Raw genomic sequence first — 21958 nt, 5'->3', positions numbered from 1 at the left:
CCTGGTCTACAGATCAAGTTCCAGGACAGCCATGGCTACAGAGAAACGCTGTCTCAAAAAAAAAATGACATTTCAGGGTCTGGAGAGATGGCTAAGCAGTTAAGAGCATCTGACATTTTTACAGAAGACCCAGGTCCGGTTCCCAGCACCCACACGGCAGCTGACAGCCATCTGTAACTCCAGTTTCAGGAAATCTGACACTCGCTTCTCACTTCTGCAGGCACCAGACATGAATATTATGCATCTACATACATGCAGGCAAAATAGTCATACATAGCCGGGCGTTGGTGGCACACACCTTTAATCCCAGCACTCGGGAGGCAGAGGCAGGTGGATCTCTGTGAGTTCGAGGCCAACGTGGTCTACACAGTGAGTTCCAGGACAGCCTCTAAAACAATACAGAGAAACCCTGTCTCGAAAAAACAAAAAAACAAAAATAGTCATACATAAAATAAAAATAAATGCCCCCCATGGGGAAATGAAGCAAGTGGGAGGATGTCTCGAGGATGGCAGGGTCTACATTATGTATAAGGCGCAAGGCGGAGAGCGACGTATAAAGAGGACCTGGCAGGAATGGAGGAAGGGGAACCTGGAAGCATAACTGGGATTGTAAGGGCCTGTGCTCCACACCGAAGACTGGATTTCACCTTCCACACAGAGGGTCCCCAAATGGATGCATTCAGCAAACAGCACGTGTGAGATGAACCCAGGGGAAAGTGTCAACACCTTATTAGAGTTTCTTTTCTTACCATTTGTTGCTTGGTTGGCTGATTGGTTTTTGAGACAGAATCTCCATCAGTATTCTATAAAACTGACAAGGTCAGCAAAAATGAAGAAAGTCTGAGAGACTGTAAATGAGATTACAGTGTGTCTGTCCAGTTGCCTTAGATAGGATTGCAGCCTAACGAGATAAAACCAAGGGTTGCACAATGGCCTTCTTGTCAGAGTCAAGGTTTACAGTTGGGAAGGGGGAAAGGCCTCACCCAAGGACACACAGGCTTAGACCTTTGGCATGCTTCGGTTACTATTTTAACATTATTGAAACTACCTGTGTTAAAAGAACAGCACACACACACACACACACACACACACACACACACACACAAAAAAAGAACAGCACAGACAACCCTTCACAGTAAATTTGTTAATTGTGCAGGCATTCTTAACTCAGCTGGCAGGAGCCTTCACCCAGACATGGGAGTGAGGGGCTTCTTTTCTGTGTTCTCTCAAACTCTGCCTTCCTATCCTACCTCAAACTCTCTGTATCGACTTTGCGACTTTTCTGTAACCCGAACCTTCTCAAGTAAAAAGTGTACTTAAGGAAACATGGTGTTGCCATAATTAGCAAATCTTCAAGGCTGTTGGAATCGGATTCCCTGTGCTTTCCAAGAAGGACATTAACCGTCTTTTCTCGGAGAAACAGAATCAATAGGAGAGAGGAGATACAGTGGAGAGCAAACCTACTGGCTCATACAGGCCAGCAGTGGTGCGGAAAGCTGAGACCCCAGAGGGCTCTTTCCACTGAAGTCTGAAGACAGTCAGCTGGAGGATCCCCTCTTCCCATCGTCTCTGGGGAATGAGATGAGAAAAGGGAAGCTAGTCTTTTTGTTCTAATCAAACCTTCAAATTGATTGACATCCACCCATGTGGGAGACAAACAAACCGACACAGCAAATGAACCATACCAAAACTAAAACTGTCTAAACATTTTTAAAGGATTTACCAGGTGGGAGTGCGCATGCTCAAGAGGCCTATCTCTACACGTCTACAAGATATGATGGTTGAAAACTGGCCCCACATTTACTAGCCCGGAGTTCTTCAGAAACCCTTAGCCCTTCTTCTAGACAGGGACCTCACATGGCTTACTGAGTTACTGGCGTGCAAGCCTTTGTTATTCTTTGGTCTGCCTGGCTTTCTCCAAGGACATCCACATCCTGTCTTTTCCATTTGTCTGCAGAAATGGCCTTTATTACTCAGAGGCCCAAAGGCCCAACAAGGCTGACTGGGGCATTTACCCAGTTCCTCTTTCTTAGAGTCAGCAGTAGGAAAAACCTTTCCAAATTAGATTAACAGAGAAAACCCCCACCATGCTTGAACATCACGCGGCCTGCCGGCTGGGAATTTAAGTCAATGGTCTAGTATGCATGAGGCCCTGGGTTCGATCCATAATACCTTCCCAGAGGGGAAAAAAACAGCTGCCTACATTAAGGTTCACCCGTGAAACAGGCAGTTCGTCGGACAAAACATGTTTTTCTTTACTGCTTTTCCACCTCAAAATCTACATGCTGTCCTATGACAAAGATTGCTAACAGTCGGGAACTCTAGTACAGACATCTGGAGGTCAAGCGTCCCCTGTCCACTTCCCTAACATCCTATCACTGCGCGATGAAAGCACCGTCACCGCCTCCAGGTTGCCCCTGTCCCTCAAGAACCCGAGTGAAATCCGCCGAAGCCTGGATTCCCTACCGCCCTCGACGCGCTAAGCAAACGCCACGCCCACTCCAGCCACGCCCACCACGCCACACCACGCCCACATTGGAGTTGCCCGAAGTTAAAATGGCGCCTTAGGAACCGGCGGTCAGAGATGGGCGGGACCTAGGTGACGCAAGAGGCGGAGCTAAATCCCGTCCCTCCCGGCTAGACGACGCTGGGGATGTCCTCCCGTGAGCATTGTTGGCTGAACAACAACATCAGCACATCTGCTCTCCGGGAGTCATGAGGCCCCTGCTTCGGGGTCCGGCGATGAACGATGAGGAGGAGAAGTCGGACAGCACCCCGCTCCTGCCGAGCGCCCGGCAGGCCGAAGCGGGTGAGCGGCTGGACCACCGAGGGGCTGCTTGCGGTAGCGTTCCGGGCGGCGGGTGGCTCCCGGCCGTGGGCGCCTGGAGGGAGTGGCTGCGGGCTGAGGGGACAGATGCAGCCCCCCGGGACCGGCCGGAGCTGCCTGCGCTGGCGGGGGCTGAAGCACTTCGGGGCCGGGGTTATCCTACGAGTCAATGAGCAAAGGGCCAAAGTGCCGCTCGCTCTTCCCCAGTGACCGCCAGGTTTCCGCTTATGCTGGTCTGCAAGCATGTGATCAGGTAGCTCCTTGGGCAGGGAGGAGATACCGAACCGGAAAAAAAAGAAGAAAAAAATAATAATAACAGTTGTTGAGTGTGAGGAGGACAATTGCATAATCCCGCGAGTATCTTGACTTTGTGCTGTAAGAGACTAAAAATATTGCAGACATTTCCATGTTTCCTCGTCTATCAGACTATACGGTTTAAATTAAGAAACAGGTTATTCTCGAGATGGCTATCTGTCGCGCGCTAAGATAATGTGCCCAGAGGTCTCGCAGTGGTACTTCAAAGAGCATCTTCCCTGACTGGGGTCGTAGCTCAAGTGGTAGAGTTTTTGCCTGGCAAGGTTCTGGTCTCCATACCCAGCGTGCCCCAAAGCAAAGTATGTGTCTTCACTGGGTTTTGATACACTTCTGCCCTGTAGCTTCTTGAAGCTACTGAAAAATAAAGGACAAGTGGGCTTGTACACCTTGTAAGAAAGACTGGAACTGGAAATTTGCCTCTGTTGACCACGAACAGCTTCCGTGGGGGAATGTCTTTTGTGAACATTACTAAAAGGATTCTTTCATAACCGCTTTTTTTTTTTTCGAGACAGGGTTTCTCTGTGGCTTTGGAGGCTGTCCTGGAACTAGAGCTCTTGTAGACCAGGCTGGCCTCGAACTCACAGAGATCCGCCTGCCTCTGCCTCCCAAGTGCTGGGATTAAAAGCGTGCACCACCAACACCCGGCTTCATAACCGCTTTTACCATAAGCAGATAGGCGCCCTTCCTACTTGTGCGTGCAAAACTACTGTGATTACTCTCTGACTTTGTTCAGACACTTTTGTTGTTTTCTTGGTGATTTGTTTGGTTTTGTTTTATTTTTAGAATAGTGTGTTTGGGGACTGGTGAGGTGGCTCAGCAGTTAGAGCACTGGCTGCTCTTCCAGAGGACCTAAGTTCAGTTCCCAACACCCACATGGAAGCTGTAATTCCGGCACCCTACTGAGGTGTCCATAGGCACCAGGCATGTATGTGGTACGCAGACATACATACAGTCAAAATATTCATATACGTTAAAAAGAAAAGTAGGCTTTATTTTGTAAGTTTTAGGCAGCAGTGGGTTGAGCCTAGGACTTCATTTTGTTTGGTTGGTTGGTTGAGTTTTTTTTTTTTTTTTTTTTTTTTTTGAGACAGTCTCATGCAACTAAGTAAGTCCTCTAGCCACTGAGCTACACCTCCGGCCCCTTTTGCTTTCTCCTTGGGTTGGAATCAGTGATTGGCACTTTCTCCAGCTTGCCATCCGTCACTCTGGAGTCCCGTTCCCCATGCGTTGTTGTCACATCCATCCGGGTGCCAGCTGCCCCGCCGCAGACACACAGCACTTGAGGTTACACACAGGGCAGATGCTCGGCCGGTTTCGCACGGATGTCAACCTTCTCAGCAGTCCCTCTGTTCCGCCATCAGCCTCATGCCCCACGCCAGTTAACTTCCCACAACTGAAAACCAATCATGTATATGATCTTAACATATGAGCTAGAGTCCCAGGAAGGCAATAGTGACAGTTGAGTTACTGAAGTTACTGTGAGTAGTTTGCAGTTCATCTTCACAATGTCTGTAACAAGCACAATACAGGAAGCACTCGGCAACATTAGCTATTCTGTTAGTAACCCAGCGCCCACTCCACTCGGTAGTATTAGTTCCGAGACTTGATTCGGGCGCAGGCCTTAGGTTCTCCTGTGATTTTTCTCGTTTCCATGCTTCCATACATCCTGTTGCTTTTGCTGGCATGGCTGTACCCACGCCCACCCCACCCCCACAGCCGCCTGACAACTTCCGTTCAGTGAGGAAGCCACAGTCAAATAGCCCTCTTCCAGCCAGGTGGCAGCGGCATGTGCCTTTAACCTCAGCACTCCGGAGGCAGAGGCAGGAGGATCTCTGTAAGTTCTAGACCAGCCTGATCTATGGAGTTCCAGGACAGCCAGGGCTGCTACACAGAGAAACTCTGTCTTGAAAAACAAAAAAACAACATAAAAAAAGAATCTCCCTTCTGGCCTATTTCCCAAGATTAGTGGGCTTCCTCCTTTCTCATTTATATAGGTATGAAGTGCTTTATTAGGAAAACCTTCTCAGGAGTGGAGGTGGGGATTAAGTGATCGTGTCCTGGGATTTACTGTGGTATTTAATCCCCTCAGCTCAATTGAGATGGATAGTTGTAGAGGGCACTGGGGAAACCAGGAATGTTAAACACATAGGTTGTCTCTTCAACAGAAGAGATGTATAACTTGTTTTCTGCCCAGAAGGCTGGGACTGAATGAAGTTAATAGCCTGGCAACCGGGCTGGTGACCTGTGGTATCTGTAGGGCCAGGCCACACCTGATTCCCATAGACTGTTATATTTATCCCCGACTCTTCCTACCTAGGCCTTTGTCTTGAACATTTTTTCCCTATCTACAGAACCCATCTTTGTGGAAGAGGTCACAAGTACTTTGCAAAGAGTTTGGGTATATTGGTGTTTAAGCTTTATCGTTCGTTTGGGATTGAGTCGCTGTCACCAGGAAACTTCTTTCCAAATTTGTACTGTACTTAAATTTGTCTAAAATAAACTGCCTGGGATTTGAACCAACACCTGCTACTGAGTTGTGTTGAGCCAGATTTCATTCTTGGCTCACTCGTGCGGGCCCTGGTCAGCACCCATGACCTTAAGTGAAAGAGTGGTAGTAATCATGGGTTTCAGTGAGTCCTCTGAGACAAAGAACTTTCTACAATTATTGAAACATTTGTTAAGACCTAAATGAGTGCCCGCCTTTAATCCCAGCACTCGGGGAGGCAGAGGCAGGTGGATCTCTGTGAGTTCAAGTCCAGCCTGGTCTACAAAGCAAGATCCAGGACAGGCCTTAAAGCTACACAGAGAAACCTTGTCTGGAAAAAACAAACAAACAAAAAGAAGACCTAGAAAAGGGGGCTGGAGAAATGGGTCAGTGTTTAAGAGCACTGGCTGCTCTTCCAGAGGACCTAGGTTCAATTCTCAGAACCCACATAGCAGCTCACGACTGACTGTAACACCAGTTCCAGGGGAGCTAACATCTTCACACAGATATACATGTAAGTGAAGCAACAATCCACAGAATAGATAGATAGACAGACAGACAGACTCAGGAAGCAGAGGCAGGCAGATCTCTGAGCTTGAGGCTAGTCTGGTTTACAGAGCAAGTTCCAGGACAGCCTCCAAAACAATACAGAGAAACCCTGTCTCGAAAAACTGAGAGAGAGAGAGAGAGAGAGAGAGAGAGAGAGAGAGAGAGAGAGAGAGAGAGAGAGAGAGAGAGAGAGAGAGAGAGCACTCTATAACTTTGTACAAGTAACCGTCAAATTTAATCCTTGGTTTCCTAACCAAGTAACTCTTGATATTAATACTGGAAGTGGGAACTAAAGGGAGATAAGATCTCTGCCAATTATGTTGCCAGCTAGAGTACATTAATAATGTATTGTTGGACCCTCTCAGGAGGATTACTAAAGAGAGAGAAAAGAACGTTTTCTGCCGAGACACATCTTGGCAGGTCTTAGCAGGGTGGACCTAATGGACTCCCTCAGCCCATCAGGCTTCACCCAGCTGTATGCCTTGGGGTTCACCCTCCCAAGCCATGTGACTGAAACTCAAAGCCCTCTGACCTGGCTGCCCTGCTGCCCTTCCTGCTCCCTGGTCTGACAGAGCTTGGAGCAGCTTGGTGCAACACCTGAGTTCCAAGGAATGACCGGGAGGGAGAATTCCACTGCTGCAGCGTGCGTTAGGTCTAGGCTGCCCCAAAGGAGTTTGGTTTTGGGTTTTTTGTTTTTGTTTTTTGTGGGTTTTGGGGGAGTTGGTTTTTGGTGTTTGAAGACAGGGTCTCACTATGAAGTTCTGGCTGTTCTGGAACTCACTCTGTAAACCAGGCGAGCATCCTACTCACAGAGACTTGCCTGCCTGCCTCTGCCTCCTGAATGCTGGCATTAAAGGTGTGCACCACTACTGCCTGGCTCCAGAAGGCTCTTCAAAAGGACAAGGAGCATATGTTTTATATTCCATATGTTCCAAAAAAATTATAACTACCCCAGTTATACAGCTAAACAGTCTGGCTTTTATTTACCACAGGTTTCTCAGCCATTGACTGTTGTAACTGACCTCATGCAAACTAGCTCAGGAAGACTGGACAGGCACTGAGAACGGGAAGCAGCCTAAGGAGAGAAAGGAGATGGGACAGAAGGACTGTGAGTGTAGACAGTGTAATGGGAAATCATCTGGAATGAGATCCTCAAGGACGGAGTCTAATTAACAGAAAGTGGGAACCGATGGGACATGAGTAGCTTCGAGACAGAAGTAGGAGAGACAGAAATGGGAAAAAGGTTTATTTAGTGCTCATTCAGCTGAGTTTCCTTGCTTTGAAAGTAAAATAAATAAGTAAATCTAGTCCAGTTGAAACAGGACAAGTCATACTGAATTGCTGGTTCCTCTGTCTCTCAAGAACACAAGCGGGAAACGCCTGCCTAGGAGGAAAGCCAGGCTGTTGCTGGTAGAAGGGTTGGCTGCAACAGTGAGTGTGTGTTACGGAGACTATGGCTGCTTTCCCTGCTGATGCCTGGTCAAATTGCCAATCCATCCAGTGGTGCACTCACAGCATAAGCAAAATAAGGAATTTAATCTCATCCTTTCCATCAAAAGTGGAGACACACACACACTCTCACTCACAGGGTTTCTCTGTAGCCTTGGCTGTCCTAGGACTCTCTCTGTAAAGAGACTGGCCTTGAACTCAGAGATTCCCCCACTTGACTCTGCCTCCCAGTGCCGGGTGTAAAAGCCTGCAGCACCACACCTCGCTCACCTCGCTCAAAATGTTAGACACACTGTGGCATCTTTTGTTTGCTTGTTTGTTTTGGTTTTTGTTTTTTGAGACAGGGTTTCTCTTTGTAACAGTCCACACTGTCCTGAAATTCACTTTATAGACCAGGCTGGGCTTGAACTCACTAAGATTCACCTGCCTCAGCCTCCCAAGTGCTGGGATTAAAGGCGTGCACCTCCACTGCCAGACTGGTATGGTTTTGTTGTTTGTTGGTTTGTTGGTTGGCTTTTTAAGACAGGGTCTTAATAGCCATGGCTGTCCTGGGCCTCAGAGATTCAGTCACCTGTCCCTGCCTCACAAGTGCTGGGATTAAACACATGTGCCTCCACACCTGGCATGAGTCTTTCTCCTTTCAGGCCTTTTAGTCACTGAGAACACAACCACCCAGATTCCTCTGTGTTTATGATTACTAAAATTTCTTTTTTTTTTTTTTGTATTTTTGTACAACATTACAAAAAAAATTAAAAATAGCGATGTATACAGGCTTGGAGTGGATTTAGGAAGGAAAATAGGAGCAAATTGTGAGGACCAGCCTCTAACAGCAGGGTTTGAGACAGGGCCTACGGAGTCAGAGGACTGTCACTCACTCAACTTGAGATTTCTGTCTGAGGGAGTAAAACTTATTCTCAGGGGCCAACAAGGTAGAGGGACTTATAAAGAAAAGATTCTAAATCTTAAGTTCAGGTTTAAACCTTTTAAAGTTAAAGACCATTGTTTAAGTGGATCTTGTTTGTTTCTTAATTTTGTGCTTGGTCTGATAAATGACCATACTCTGAGAGAGAACGTTAGAGGAGGTTTATGACAGCCCATCCTGTATGGAAGGCGTTATTTTACAGGATATTCCAAGTTTCTGGAGCATACGTCAGCTTGACGTCTGAAACTCCGGCTGTCTGTGTCTGGGGCCTTCTATGCTGGATGCACTTCAGGCACGCACAGTACACTGCCGGCCCGCATAGTGTGTCTCCCCCAACTAGTCAGCCGCACAAAACAGCCCCCGAGATGAAGCATGAGGCACTGGGAGCTCTGGGGAATACCATTAGGCCACACCTGGGACTTGGCTTTGTCAAATTGCTCTTTATTCTTTGTCTTTCTGGGGCCTATTACAATTAAAAAATGATAATGGCCTGCTTGTACTAACAACCACCTTAAAGGATTTTGCAATTTATGGAATAGTAATCGTGTTGCTAAAGTCCCTTACAATCAATCCACAGTGTTACTTTATTGTGGGGTGGCACCATCAAATACTTAAATTGGGAAATTTTAAAAATAAAAGGGGGTATACCCACCCAAATCCCCACATACTGTGCTACATTTAGCTACGCTATCTTTCAATTTTTTCCCTTTAAAGGATAATGGTTTTTCTGCTGCTCAAAAGCATTTTGTCCTACTGGGGACACAGACAGCTGAAAGTATATGTTAAAGACAGGGTCTAGAAACAAATCACTGGCAAGGTTCCAATGTTCTTCTAGCCTGAAAATGAACAAAGTCTGGGATGGCTCCCGCTTCGATGCATCCGAACAGGACAGCATCCCGGACACCAACAGACAAATGAATCATCTAAAAATAAGTGACAGACCCATCAAGAGGAAGAGGAAGCCAATAACTTTGGGAGACATCAAGATTTTATTTACCTCTTCAAGCCCAGACTTTGGGGAAGCAAGTATATAATACTACTGACCTAGAAATGATGTTATGTTACTGACTGCATCACCTGTTAATCCTGTTCATTCTCAGCTTCCTAATGTAGAATCCAAATGCCTTTTTTGGGGGGCGGAGGAGACAGGTGGATAAAAAAGACATCTATATTAGGAGACAGTATGATATTCTTTGGTCGTACTAAGGATTGTTTTTGGCTTATATTGCCAATCCCAGGAATGGTTACTGATATACAAAAGAGTTCTCAAAGATGGCCTGTATGATCAGTAAAACTACTAATACTATACCAGGCATTGGTGAATTTGAGACTAGCCTGGTCTACAAAGTGGGTTCCAGGACAACTACAGCAGTTATACAGAGAAACTATAAAAGAAAGAAAAAAAAACTACCATATTACAGCTAAAATATTAACAAATTAATCAAGAGATGGGTGATTTAAGAACCATATTTTTACACGCCAGGGCTACTATAAATTGTTGCTCAAACATAATTTTTGTCTATCAATATTTTCCTAGAATGTATTGCTTTAATATGTCAGATTTTTCCCATAATATGTAGGATCAAAGCAATGACTTGTATAAAGATATAGGCAAAAGTCTCTCAAGTGTCCTTGAGTGACCATCATGGTTAAGGTGGCTTTCCCCTCTTCTTGGTCCTCTGTTAGCTATTCTTACATTTTTCTTATGCTTGCCTATATTAATTAGACTAGCCGTAGAGGCAGTCAGTGCATTTAGCCATGGCCTCTTTAAAAACATAGAAGGGGTTTATATAGGGGGCAGGAGGTCTTTGTGCCCATAGATAAGCACTAAGGAAACCAGGATTACTAAACGTGCAGGGTTGTCTCTTCAATGGAAGAAGTGTATAATCTGTTTTCTGCCCAGAAGGCTGGGACTGGGTGAAGTTAATAGCCTGGTGACCTGTGCTGTCTGTAGGGCCAGGCTTTTATGTTTTTCAGAGACTCTTCCTCCCTAGTCCTTTATCTTGAACATATTTTCCCAATCTGTAGAACCTATTTTAGGGCTGGTAAGATGGCTCAGAGGTTAAGAGCACTAGTTGCTCTTCCAGAGTTCCTGAGTTCAATTCCCAGCAACCACTTGGTGGCTCACAACCATCTATAATGAGATCTGGTGCCCTCTTCTGGCTTGCAGGCATACATGGAGGTGGAATGCTGTATGCCTAATAAATAAATCTTTAAAAAAAATCTTTATGGAGAGGAGACGCCCCACAGATAGTGTTCTTGTTTTTTGGAACTAAAAACCTTGAGAATGAAAAGGTTGTTATTTCATTTATTTCATCTAAGTAACTCTGTAAGCACACATGGCCAGAGCTGAGAGTTAGTCCTGGATGTCTTTCACTGTTAGCCCTTGTTCTCTGTACACCCACTCCACATTCCTGTGTTCATAAAGCCATTTTAGAGACTGGTGTTTGTTTTGATGAGTGCTGTGCTCGTTATGCAAGCATGATCTTGCTTTGAACTCAGTGTGGGGGGAACCAGTGGACCAGCTTTTTCTGTCATGCAAGATTGTTTTACCTTGGATCAATTTCAAAGAGTATCCAAATATAGTCATGTTTTACTTTCAAAAAATATTTCTGACTAAATAGATTTACAGTCACAACCATTTTCATAAACCTGGCACCAATTTTTTTAATATAACTTTGTTTTGCTTTATTTTTTGAGACAGGGTTTCTCTGTGTAACCCCTCTGGCCATCCTGAAACTTGCTCTGTAGACCAAGTTGGCCTCAAACTCACAGAAATCCACCTGTCTCTGCCTTCTGAGTGCTGGCATTAAAGTAGTCTACCACCACTGCCCAGCTTAGCCTAACTTTTAAAACTGTGCAGTCATGTATTCTATTTTCTGATTATTGACAGTACTTTGGAAGTATAAGCTACCTGATCTATAGCTTGTTAAGCATTGTCACTAATAATTTGAAATATCTTGCTCCCCTTTTAAATTAAAAAAAATTTTATTTATATTTCTGTGTATGAGTGTTTTGCCTGCATGTATGTCTGTTCACTATAGGTATACAGTGACCATGAAGGGCAGAAGAGGGCTTTGGATTCTCCGGAACTGGACTTTCAGACCGTTATTGAGGCACCATGTGGGTGCTGCAAATTCAAACCAAACCCAGTCCTTGTAGAAAAGCAGTCAGTCCTCCTAATCACTGAGCCATCCCTCCAGCCCCCTGCTCACCCTTTTAAAACATGTATTTATTTATTGTTGGGGGTGGGGAACTAGAAGACAGATTGTGGAAGTTCTCCTCATCATATTTGTTTCTGTGACCAAGCAAGCAAGCACCTTACCCACTGGTGTTTGGAGAGATGGCTCAGTAATTGAGAGCATGTGTTGGTCACTCTTCTGCTGCAACTCCTAAAGAAGACAGCATTCAGTTGGGGGCTTGCTTGCAGTTTTAGAGGGAAAGCTATAGTGATGCTATTAAACCATTACCTATTTTTCTCGTGCCACATTTTAAAAATAATTTATTTTTATTTTATGGGCGTTGGTGTTTTGCCTGCATATATGTCTGTGTGAGGGTGTCAGGGCCCCTGGAACTGGAGTTGTAGACAGTTGTGAGCTGCCATGTGGGTGCTGGGAATTGAACAGGGATCCTCTAGAAGAGCGGTCAGTGCTCTTAACTGGTGAGCCATGTCTCCAGCCCCTCATGCCTCATCTTCATCAGCTGAATTTTTACTAAAGCTGTGGGAAGAGCGATTAAATTACCTTTGAACAAATCTGTGTAGACATGCTTAATCTGAGACTATTCAAAAACATACTAATTAGTAGCTTGGATATTTCTTTAAGAATTGCCTTTGGAAGCCGGGCGTTGGTAGTACACGCCTTTAGTCCCAGCACTCGGGAGGCAGAGGCAGGCGGATCTTTGTGTGAGTTGGAGACCAGCCTGGTCTACAGACCAAGTTCCAGGACAGCCTCCAAAACAATATAGAGAAACCCTGTCTCAAAAAAAGAAGAAAAAAGAAAATACATAAATAAATCTTTAAATTTTTTTCCTTTCATTATTTAGAGAACATCGTATAATTTAAGGTTTTCTCCCAATCTTAATTTCAGCTCCAGTATGCTGCTCTGCTCGTTACAACCTAGCGATTTTGTCTTTCTTTGGTTTTTTCGTTCTTTATTCATTGCGTGTGAACCTGAGTGTTGCGTTGGTGGACATGGTGGATTCAAATACTACTCTGACTGATAACAGAACTTCCGAGGAGTGTGCAGAGCACTCTGCTCCCATAAAAGTACACCGAAATCACACGGTAAGTGCTATTTTTAAACAAAAAAAATTGATTAACACTGAAATACTTACAAGTAAAATAATGAAAAATTACACCTTTATCAGTAATTTTTCAGTTTCCTGAAGAGTATTTGAAGAAATTTCATTGGTACATCAGAAAATTGGATTTTTGTTTGTTTGTTTTGGAGACAGGGTCTCTTTACCATAGCCTTGGCTGTTCTAGAACTCACTGTGTAGTCTGGACTCATCACAGATACCTCTGCCTCTGCCCCTTGAGTGCTGGCATTAAAGGCATGTGTCACCGCAGCCCAGCCCAAGCCTGTGGCTCTTTTTTGAATCTTCTCAGTCAGGCTTGTCACGGAGCCTCCAGCTCCTCTTCTAGTCTAGTATCATAAGCTTCTCGAAGTGTGAGACTTTCAGCTCTTGTCCACTCGCTTCGGGAAACTGCACGAGTAGTGGCTCACCTGCCCTCTAGAAGCTTGTCCTAGTTAGGTTCCTGTTGCTGTGATGGACACCGTGAGAAAAAACGCAGCTTGGGGAGGGAAGCATTTAATCATCCTGCAGACTGTCATAAGGGAAGTCAGTGCAGGAAGTCAGGGAGGGAAGCTGGACCAGGAACTGAAGCAGGAGCACTGCTTGCTGGAGTCCCCCCATCACCTGCCCAGCTTGCTCTTTGCAGCCCAGACCACCTGGCCACAGTACCTAGGCCTTCCCACATCAGTCACCGATCAAGCAAAGACCAGACTTGCCTACAGGCCAATCTGATGGCAGTATTTTCTTCACTTGAGGTTCCCGCTTCCCAGATGACCCTAGCTTGTGTCAAATTGACCAAAAAAAAAAAAAAAACCAGCCAGCACAGCTTGCATGGTTTACAGTCCAAAACAATAGTTCGAAATTTCAGAGTCAAAGGATCGTTTTTTCTTTGTTTTTTTGTTTGTTTGTTTGTTTTACAAGACAGGTTTCTTTGTTTTTTTACCAGGGTAAAAAGTACCCCTGGGATGCAGAAACGCAAGGATGGATTCTTGGCTCGTTTTTTTACGGCTACATCATCACACAGATTCCGGGGGGTTACATTGCCAGCAGAGTCGGGGGCAAGGCGCTGCTGGGCTTTGGCATCCTGGGCACTGCTGTCTTCACCCTGTTCACACCCATGGCTGCAGACTTAGGGGTGGTGACCCTTATCGTGCTGAGGGCACTGGAAGGACTAGGAGAGGTAAACATTTCTGGTTCTTGCTTATCTTATTATTTTCGTTTGTTTGGTTGTTTGGTTGGTTGGTTTTTTTGTTTTTTGTGGTTTGTTTTTTGTTGTTTTTTTTGTTTTGTTTTGTTTTGTTTTTTTGGTTTTTCGAAACAGCGTTTCTCTCTCTGTGTAACAGCTCTGGCTGTCCTGGAACTAGCTCTGTAGATCAGGCTCTCCTCGAACTCACAGAGATCCGCCAGCGTCTACCTACTGTGTGCCAGGATTAAAGATGTGTGCCACCACTGACGGCATCCTCTTATTCTTTATCTCCTCCTCGCTCCTGGTCTGAGTGTTCTTTTAAAGATTTGTGTATTTTTATTTTGTATGTGTGTTTTGTCTGCATGTACATGTGTACATGATGCGAGCACAGGTGCCCGCAGAAGCCAGAAGAGGGTGTCAGATCTCCTGGAACTGGATTACGGTGACTGTGAGCCACCAAGTGGGTATTGGAAAACAAACTTGTGTCCTCTGCAACAGCAGCCAGTGCCCTTAGCCACTGAGCCATCTCCAGCCTAGAGAACATTCTTAAGGGAGACAGTAGCTCATAGTTCAGAAGGAAAGGACGTAAACACATCATAGGATTGGAGAGATGGCTCAGAGGTTAATAGCACAGGTTGCTCTTCAGAGGTCAATTCCCAGCAATCACATGGTGGCTCACAACCATCTATAATGAGATCTGGTGCCCTCTTCTGGAGTACAGGCAGACATGCAAACAGAAAACTGTATACATAATAAATAAATCTTTTAAAACAAATAAACAGATAGATAAGCAAACCCTGTCACAGTGGCTATGGTGGCCCACACATACATATATACATTTTGGAACTTTTAAAAGACTCAGTTTTTGATTCTGTGCATGCCTCTGTGTCTGTGTGCACATGAGTGCAGAGCCTTTGGAGACTAGCAGAAGGTATTGAGTTCCTTGAATAGGAGTAGCAAGCAGTTGTGAGCTGCCATCTGGCTGCTGGAACTGAACCCACATCCTCTGGAAGGACGACCAGTGCTGCTAACTCCTGAACCATCTCTCCGGGCCTTGTTTTGGCACATTTTACAAAACATGTTGTTAAATTGCCTTGCTTTACTAAATGTGGTATTTATGGAATTTCCTCTTTATCATTCTGGTCTTCTAACTTACATGCAAATAATTTATTATCTTACCTAACTATACCAATTTACTTCTAGGATTCTTCTAAACGTTTATGCTGTGAAAAATACTACTATTTGTTTTATGTCCTTTACCATTTTTAGTGTTTTTCTTACTTGGTTTTGCTTCAATATCAGAGAATCAAACCCAGGGCCTTGCACGCGCTGCAAATGTTCTCCACCAGTGAGCTGACCTTACAGCCCCATTTAAAAACCCCTTCATTGGGGGAGGAGAGATGGCTCAGTGGTTAAGAGCACTGGCTGCACTTCCAGAGGACACTGGTTCAAATCCCAGCACCCACATGGCAGCTCACACCTGTCTGTAACTCCAGTTTTAGGGGATCTGGCATCCTCACACCAATGCACATAAAATAAAGTTAAATAAAAGTATTTAAAAAAATAAATTAAGAAAAATAAAAATCCCTTAATTTCTGTCCTTCTTTTCCTCTCCATGCTCCTTCTGTATCTCTCCATCTTGAGTAGTGAGCAGTCTCCAGGCTAATCCCTAGCCCTCAGGTGCGTCATTTCAATAGTTGAGACTTAAGTACCTGCCCGTCCTCAGCCACAGACATCATACACAGCTTCTATGTGATGAAATATGCTGGAAGACTGTAGAGATTTCCAGGCCCTAATTTTATTTTGTTTTTTGAGACAAGGTCTTTCTATGTAGCTCTGTCTGTCTGGAACACACTGAATAGACCAGGTGGCCTGGTCTCACAGAGATCCTCCTGCCTCTGTCTCCCAAGTGCTGGGACTAAAGGCTTGCGCCACCAACATCGGTTTAAAATTTTGTTAGAAGTTTGCAGGTTTTTATCATCCATAGCCAAATAGCAGGCCTCACAGAACTCTATTAAATAATTCCTTCCTGGTTACAAAAATAAATACTATCAGCCTCTATTAGTTCCCAGGTTTGTTTGTTCTTTTTTTCTTCTTACCTAAGTAAAATATATTTATTTGTAGTCTGTTGCTTCTGATCTAGCTCCTGTATGTCCTTGCTTAACTATTCTTCTAGTGTAGCTTCTTGTCTGTAGACGTTTAACATTGTAGGCTGTTGTTTCTACTGCTGCCACAGATGGCCTCTGTAGCTTTTAATAGAATTGAAATGGTGTCAGTACTTAGATTCTCTCATCTCTCGCCATTGTTTCTAAACGTTCCACACGCCTCATCCATAAAGCTCGGTCAGCAACTTTTATCTTTTCTATCTGATTTGAAGCTGCCTTGTATTTCATCAGAAGTATCCACCCCCAGGGTGTTACGTTTCCGGCTATGCATGCCATGTGGTCTTCGTGGGCGCCCCCTCTTGAAAGAAGCAAGCTGCTGACCATTTCCTACGCAGGTAAGATAACTCTCCTTATAAAGCTTTTGCTGTGATTTGATGCGTATGTACCAGCCTTGAGAAACTGTCTGCATGCCAGAATCACTCAGTGTAGATGCCTCTTCCTGGGGGAAATGACCTTCTAAGAAAGGCTGTGATTTTCTTATTACTGTTGTTTGGTTTTGAGTCTTTTGTTTTATAGTTGGTTTATTTCTTTGGAGACAGGATTTCACTATATATCTTTGACAGGCCTGGGACTTGCTTTCTTCTGTTTCCCAAGTCCTGGGACTAAAAGCATGCACCACCATGCCCAGCAAGATTTATTTCATTTTTAATTTCAAGTGTATGGATGTGTGTTTGTGTGTGCATGTGCACGTGGGTACGGATGCCCACAAAGGCATCAGATCCCCTAGAACTGGAGTTATAGGCAGTTGTGAGTTTCCTGGTGGTCACTAGGAGTTGAATTCAGTTGAATTTTTTTTTTGTATTATTATGTGCATTGGTATTTTGCCACGGGTGTCAGGTTCCCTGGAACTGGAGTTACAGACAAGTGTGAGGAGATAAACCACTCCAGAGCTAGTTTCAGGGAACAGCATATTCTGTATTGCACATGAACAGTTACTGATGTATTGACCGTGACTGGTTAGCACATTGCCTCGGATGGGATAGTGAGCGCTCATGCCACCAAGGTCTCTGTGCAGAAGCAGCACGGAGATGCAGAGAGTGCAGATGGGTACTCAGTGGCCACACAATCTGTTTTCCCCGCTTTCCCTCTGCCCCTCCCCTTTACCCAGTGAAGACCCCAGACACATTGTCGCTTCCCTGTTCCCAGTCCTTCATTCACCCTGTTACTACTTCCTGCCCTTGCTTTGTTCTTGGTTTTTGTTCTGTTTTGTTTGTTTTTTCTTTTTTGGTTTTTCGAGACAGGGCGTCTCTGTATTGTTTTGGAGGCTGTTCTGGAACTTGCTCTGTAGACCAGGCTGGTCTCAAATTCACAGAGATCTGCCTGCCTCTGCCTCCCGAGTGCTGGGATTAAAGGCATGCGCCACCAACACCTGGCGCTCTGTGACTCTTAAACTTCCTAATACGGAATAGTCATTGGTTTATATCAGTCTGCTACCGATGACCAAAACATGGGATCAGAAATAATGTCTAAGCCAGATTATGGCAACACGAGTCTGTGATTCCCACACATCAGACGCGGAGGAAGGAAGATCAGAAGGGTAAGATCCTAGACTAATGGAGGCCATGACTTTAAAAGTAAATATTATCTAGCCAAGCACAGTACTTGACGCCTGTAATCCCAGCACCTGGGAAGCTGACACAAGAGCATTTCTGTAAATTTGAGGCAAGCCTGAGCTGCGTAGTGAGTGAGTTCAAAAACAGCCTGGGCTTACAGGGTACAATCCTGTCCCAGTTTTTTTAAAAAAGTGAAAAAAATACCACCATTTCGCTCCCATCACATTTAACTAAAACGTCTTCCACTTTCTGGTTAAAATGTATTTATAACACAGTTGTTTATAGTATATAAAATTATGAAAAGCCTCGCTCTTATTTCAGCAAGCATGCCCACTCCACTCGCCTGTGTCGGCCTCTCTAGGCTGGGATTGCAGCATGTACCTACTGATTGGTACTTCCTGTTCATCACTCTCTGCATAGTTGTGACTTATATAGCTGCACAAGTATGTGTGTGTATGTACACCTATGTATGTATGTACGTACGTATATATATGCTTTACATTTTCTAGAACATGACCCTGTAGAAGCATGCTGGATTTTCTCTTCACAGGAAGCTACTTCTAATTCAGTCATTCTTTCTGTCCTGTGTCCTGTTCCCCACCCTTAACCCTTTTGTTTGTTTACCGTCCTGCAAGGCTTATAAAGTCTTCTGTGTTGACCTAGGAGCACAGCTTGGGACAGTAATCTCACTTCCTCTCTCTGGAATAATTTGCTACTATATGAATTGGACTTACGTCTTCTATCTTTTTGGTAAGTATAAATTTTTAACTAAGTTATAATGTAAATTCAAAAAGTAATAGTAGTTGATTACATTTAAATATGATTCTGTCCCCCAACTTCCTAACTTCAAGATTTTATAACAGAACATGGGAGTTCATAAGAATTTAGTAAAAGGTTTCTGAACACGTGGTGACCAAATGTTAATTCAAAGTCAGATGTGTAAGGAATCTGAGGTCCTTCTGGCAGCGCTAGCTCACGTGGTCATGTGACTTCACTGCAGCCTTGGTTCCAAGGGAACATGCACTTTGGACTGCATTTTGCGCCACCACACAATACTGGTGTTACTGGTGAGGCTGCCTGAAACACCTCAGATTCAAGAGCATCGTATGTTATGAACTGAATGCTTTCACCACACATGCAGAGTTTTCTGCTGTTCTGGAAACATGCTAGTTACTATAGAAAACAAAAGACAATATTCTCCTATTGTAATTCTTCAGCATGTATCAAATCACTGTATCTTTGGATTAGATTGAAGTATGTGATTTTAAGAATTATTGAGTTGAGATTCATAAAAAGAATCATTCAATGAGTTTTGGCTTGGGTTTCGAAGAAAATTTTTAATAATTTTTTTGTTTTATTGTTTCTTGTTTTTTGAGACAGTGTTTCTCTGTGTAACAGCCCTGGCTGTCCTGAAACTAGCTCTGTAGACCAAGCTGGCCTCAGAATCAGAGATTCACCTGCCTCTGCCTCCTGAGTGCTGGGACTAAAGGCGTGTGCCATTACACCCATCCCCAGTAATTTTTGAACCCGCCCTAGATATGCGTCTGCATTTTGTACTTCCCGTGCACGCAAAGTGGTGTTCTCAGAATCGACCATCACAAGATCAAAGGCAACTCAGAAAAGCCTTGAGGATGCCCTGCACACTGCAAGGGTGAAATAGTTATCCAGTATTTAACACTTTATGTAATAATAAACACATCTGTCTCAGTATATAAATTATCTTTCATAAGAAGTAAAATTATGTGAATGGCAAAGGACTTAAATTTTTTTGTTATCAGTAAATATTTGATTTGTGTAATGGTTTTATATACCTGTATATACAGAGTTGTGTAAAAATTTCTCAGAAGGTGCGGGGCAATGGTGGCTCATACCTTTAATCCCAGCACTTGGGAGGCAGAGGCAGGAGGATTTCTTCAAGTTTGAGGCCAGCCTGGTCTGCAAAGTTAGTTCCAGGACAGGCTCCAAAGCTACAGAAAAAAAAAATTAGCAGAAGGAAAGGGACTGTAAGTAGAAGGAGCTTAAGAAGCCCTTCTCTAACTCACTGAAGGACTCACTGCCCAAACCACAGTGTTCTAAAACACCGAAAACCTGTTTCCCAGTTTGACCTGTTAGCTTTGAAATGTGCTTCTGTAGAAACTAATGTTGAATCCTGGATTTTAGTGTCACACTGCAGACAGTCACTATCTGGGAGCATTTCATTCCTCAGATGATTGGTAGGATCATAGGAAATAGACCTTCAAAATTGGTGAAAAAGACTGTGTGTGTGTGTGTGTGTGTGTGTGTGTGTATTATAGAAATTTATTCTCGAAGATTTTTCTTCTCCAGAATGGACAATCCATAAAGACAAAATATATATTTAATATTTGAACACCAGGGCATGGGAAGAGACAGGAACTTATTAATTGCCTCGGGTCTTCTTTTCTGGTTATGAAAATGTTAATGTTTAGAATTAATTATATTAGCAAAATGAATACATATATTGTTCTGACCCAAGTCTATCTGTAACTTCTGATTGGCAGAATCTTGTGATTGAGGTATCTTATCAGACTGTATTTGAGACTGTGCATAGTCATACATACTTACCATCCTAGCAGTTGAGGGAAGAGAATTACCTAAAGTTTAGCCTAGGCTTCATAGTGGATACCAAGCCAGCAAGCACTCTGTCTCAATCATTCCCCCAGTGCATGAAGAATAATAATAATATTGCATTGAAGATCTGAAGCTTGAAGCTAAATCTAATTTTGCATTGCATTTATAGATGCATTTATAATCTTCTCAAGATGTATACAAAATGCTGTTGATATTTTCAAACTTAACTGTCATCTTTCTATTTTAAGGTATAATTGGAATATTTTGGTTTATTTTATGGATGTGGATAGTTAGTGATACACCAGAAACTCACAAGACAATATCTCATTATGAAAAAGAATACATTGTATCATCATTAAAAAATCAGGTATGAACTTTGACATGTATTAAAAATTAAGATAACCTTTGAAATAGATCTCACTGTTGCACATGCCTTAAGCAAATTAGAATAAGCAAATGAAATAAATGTCTAAAATACTGTCTGAAAAATGTCTAAAGCTGGTGCTGGAGAGATGGCTCAGAGGTTAAGAGCACTGGATGCTCTTCCAGAGGTCCTGAGTTCAATTCCCAGCAACCACATGGTAGCTCACAACCATCTGTAATACAGTGTTCTGTTGTACAGGCATACATGCAGACAGAACACTGTATACATAATAAATAAATAAATCTTTTAAAAAATGTCTAAAATTAATTTCTTCTCACGGTCATCCTAGGTGCTAAGGGCGTGGCTCAGTAGTGGAACATAAACTTCTGTAAGTCCATCTGAGTCCCCTGATACGCGTTGAGGACAAACCAACAAAGAGGGTGTCACTACTAACGCCCTTGAATTGGGAAATTCTTCCTTATGTGATAATTCTGCATACTCTGGGGCCAACCTGTTTATTAAATACTAATGATTTAGGGGACTAGAGAGATGGCTCAGAGGTTAAGAGCACTGGCAGCTCTTCCAGAGGACCTGAGTTCAATTCCCAGCAACCACATGGTGGCTCACAACCATCTGTAATGAAATCTAGTGCCCTCTTCTGGTGTCCAAGCATACATGCAGGCAGAACACTGTGTATATATAATAAATAAATAAATATCTATTTTTTAAAAATATTAATGATTTAAAGCTGGATGGGTGGTGATGCACACCTTTAATCCCAGCACTTGGGAGGCAGAGGCAGGTGCATCTCTGTGAGTTCAAAGCCAGCCTGTTCTACAAAGTGAGTTCCAGGGGCTGGAGAGATGGCTCAGAGGTTAAGAGCACTGACTGCCCTTCCAGAGGTCCTGAGTTCAATTCCCAGCAACCACATGGTGGCTCACAACCATCTGTAATGAGGTCTGGTGCCTCTTCTGGTATGTAGGCAAACACCATGCAGGTAGAACACTGCATACATAATAAATAATAAAATATTTTTTTTTAAAAAGTGAGTTCCAGGACAGCTAGAACTGTTCCATAGAGAAACTCTTTCTCAAAAAAAAAAAAAACCAAACACACAAACATATTAATTTAATATCTGTTTCAGAATAAAAATGAGCATAAGTAGAAATTCTCATGTCTTTTAAATTGAGGTTGACTTTTATATTTTTTAATTATGTCTGTGTATCAATATGTTTATGAAAGTGCAGTTGCCCCTGGA

The 21958-nt window shown here is 43.6% G+C and overlaps 1 protein-coding gene across 2 annotated transcripts in view; it reads left to right on the top strand.

Annotated features, from left to right (window-relative positions):
* Positions 1–2609: 2609 nt before the first annotated feature.
* The window catches only part of Slc17a5 (solute carrier family 17 member 5), a 35430-nt gene continuing 16081 nt past the window's right edge, over positions 2610–21958 (top strand). The window contains exons 1-6 of one of the 2 annotated variants that reach the window (XM_040739972.1): positions 2610–2809; positions 12636–12832; positions 13790–14023; positions 16442–16529; positions 18411–18497; positions 20585–20703. In XM_040739972.1, coding sequence (XP_040595906.1) covers positions 2716–2809; positions 12636–12832; positions 13790–14023; positions 16442–16529; positions 18411–18497; positions 20585–20703 — 819 coding nt within the window. In that variant the 5' untranslated portion in view covers positions 2610–2715. The remainder of the gene's footprint in view (positions 2810–12635; positions 12833–13789; positions 14024–16441; positions 16530–18410; positions 18498–20584; positions 20704–21958) is intronic. The other variant, XM_005073703.4, reaches the window with a different exon arrangement.

Source organism: Mesocricetus auratus, unplaced genomic scaffold (genome assembly GCF_017639785.1).
Source record: "Mesocricetus auratus isolate SY011 unplaced genomic scaffold, BCM_Maur_2.0 Super-Scaffold_100691, whole genome shotgun sequence".
NCBI lineage: Eukaryota > Metazoa > Chordata > Mammalia > Rodentia > Cricetidae > Mesocricetus > Mesocricetus auratus.
The sequence above is the reverse complement of the archived record's forward strand: the minus strand, read 5'-3'. Positions and strand labels throughout refer to the sequence as shown.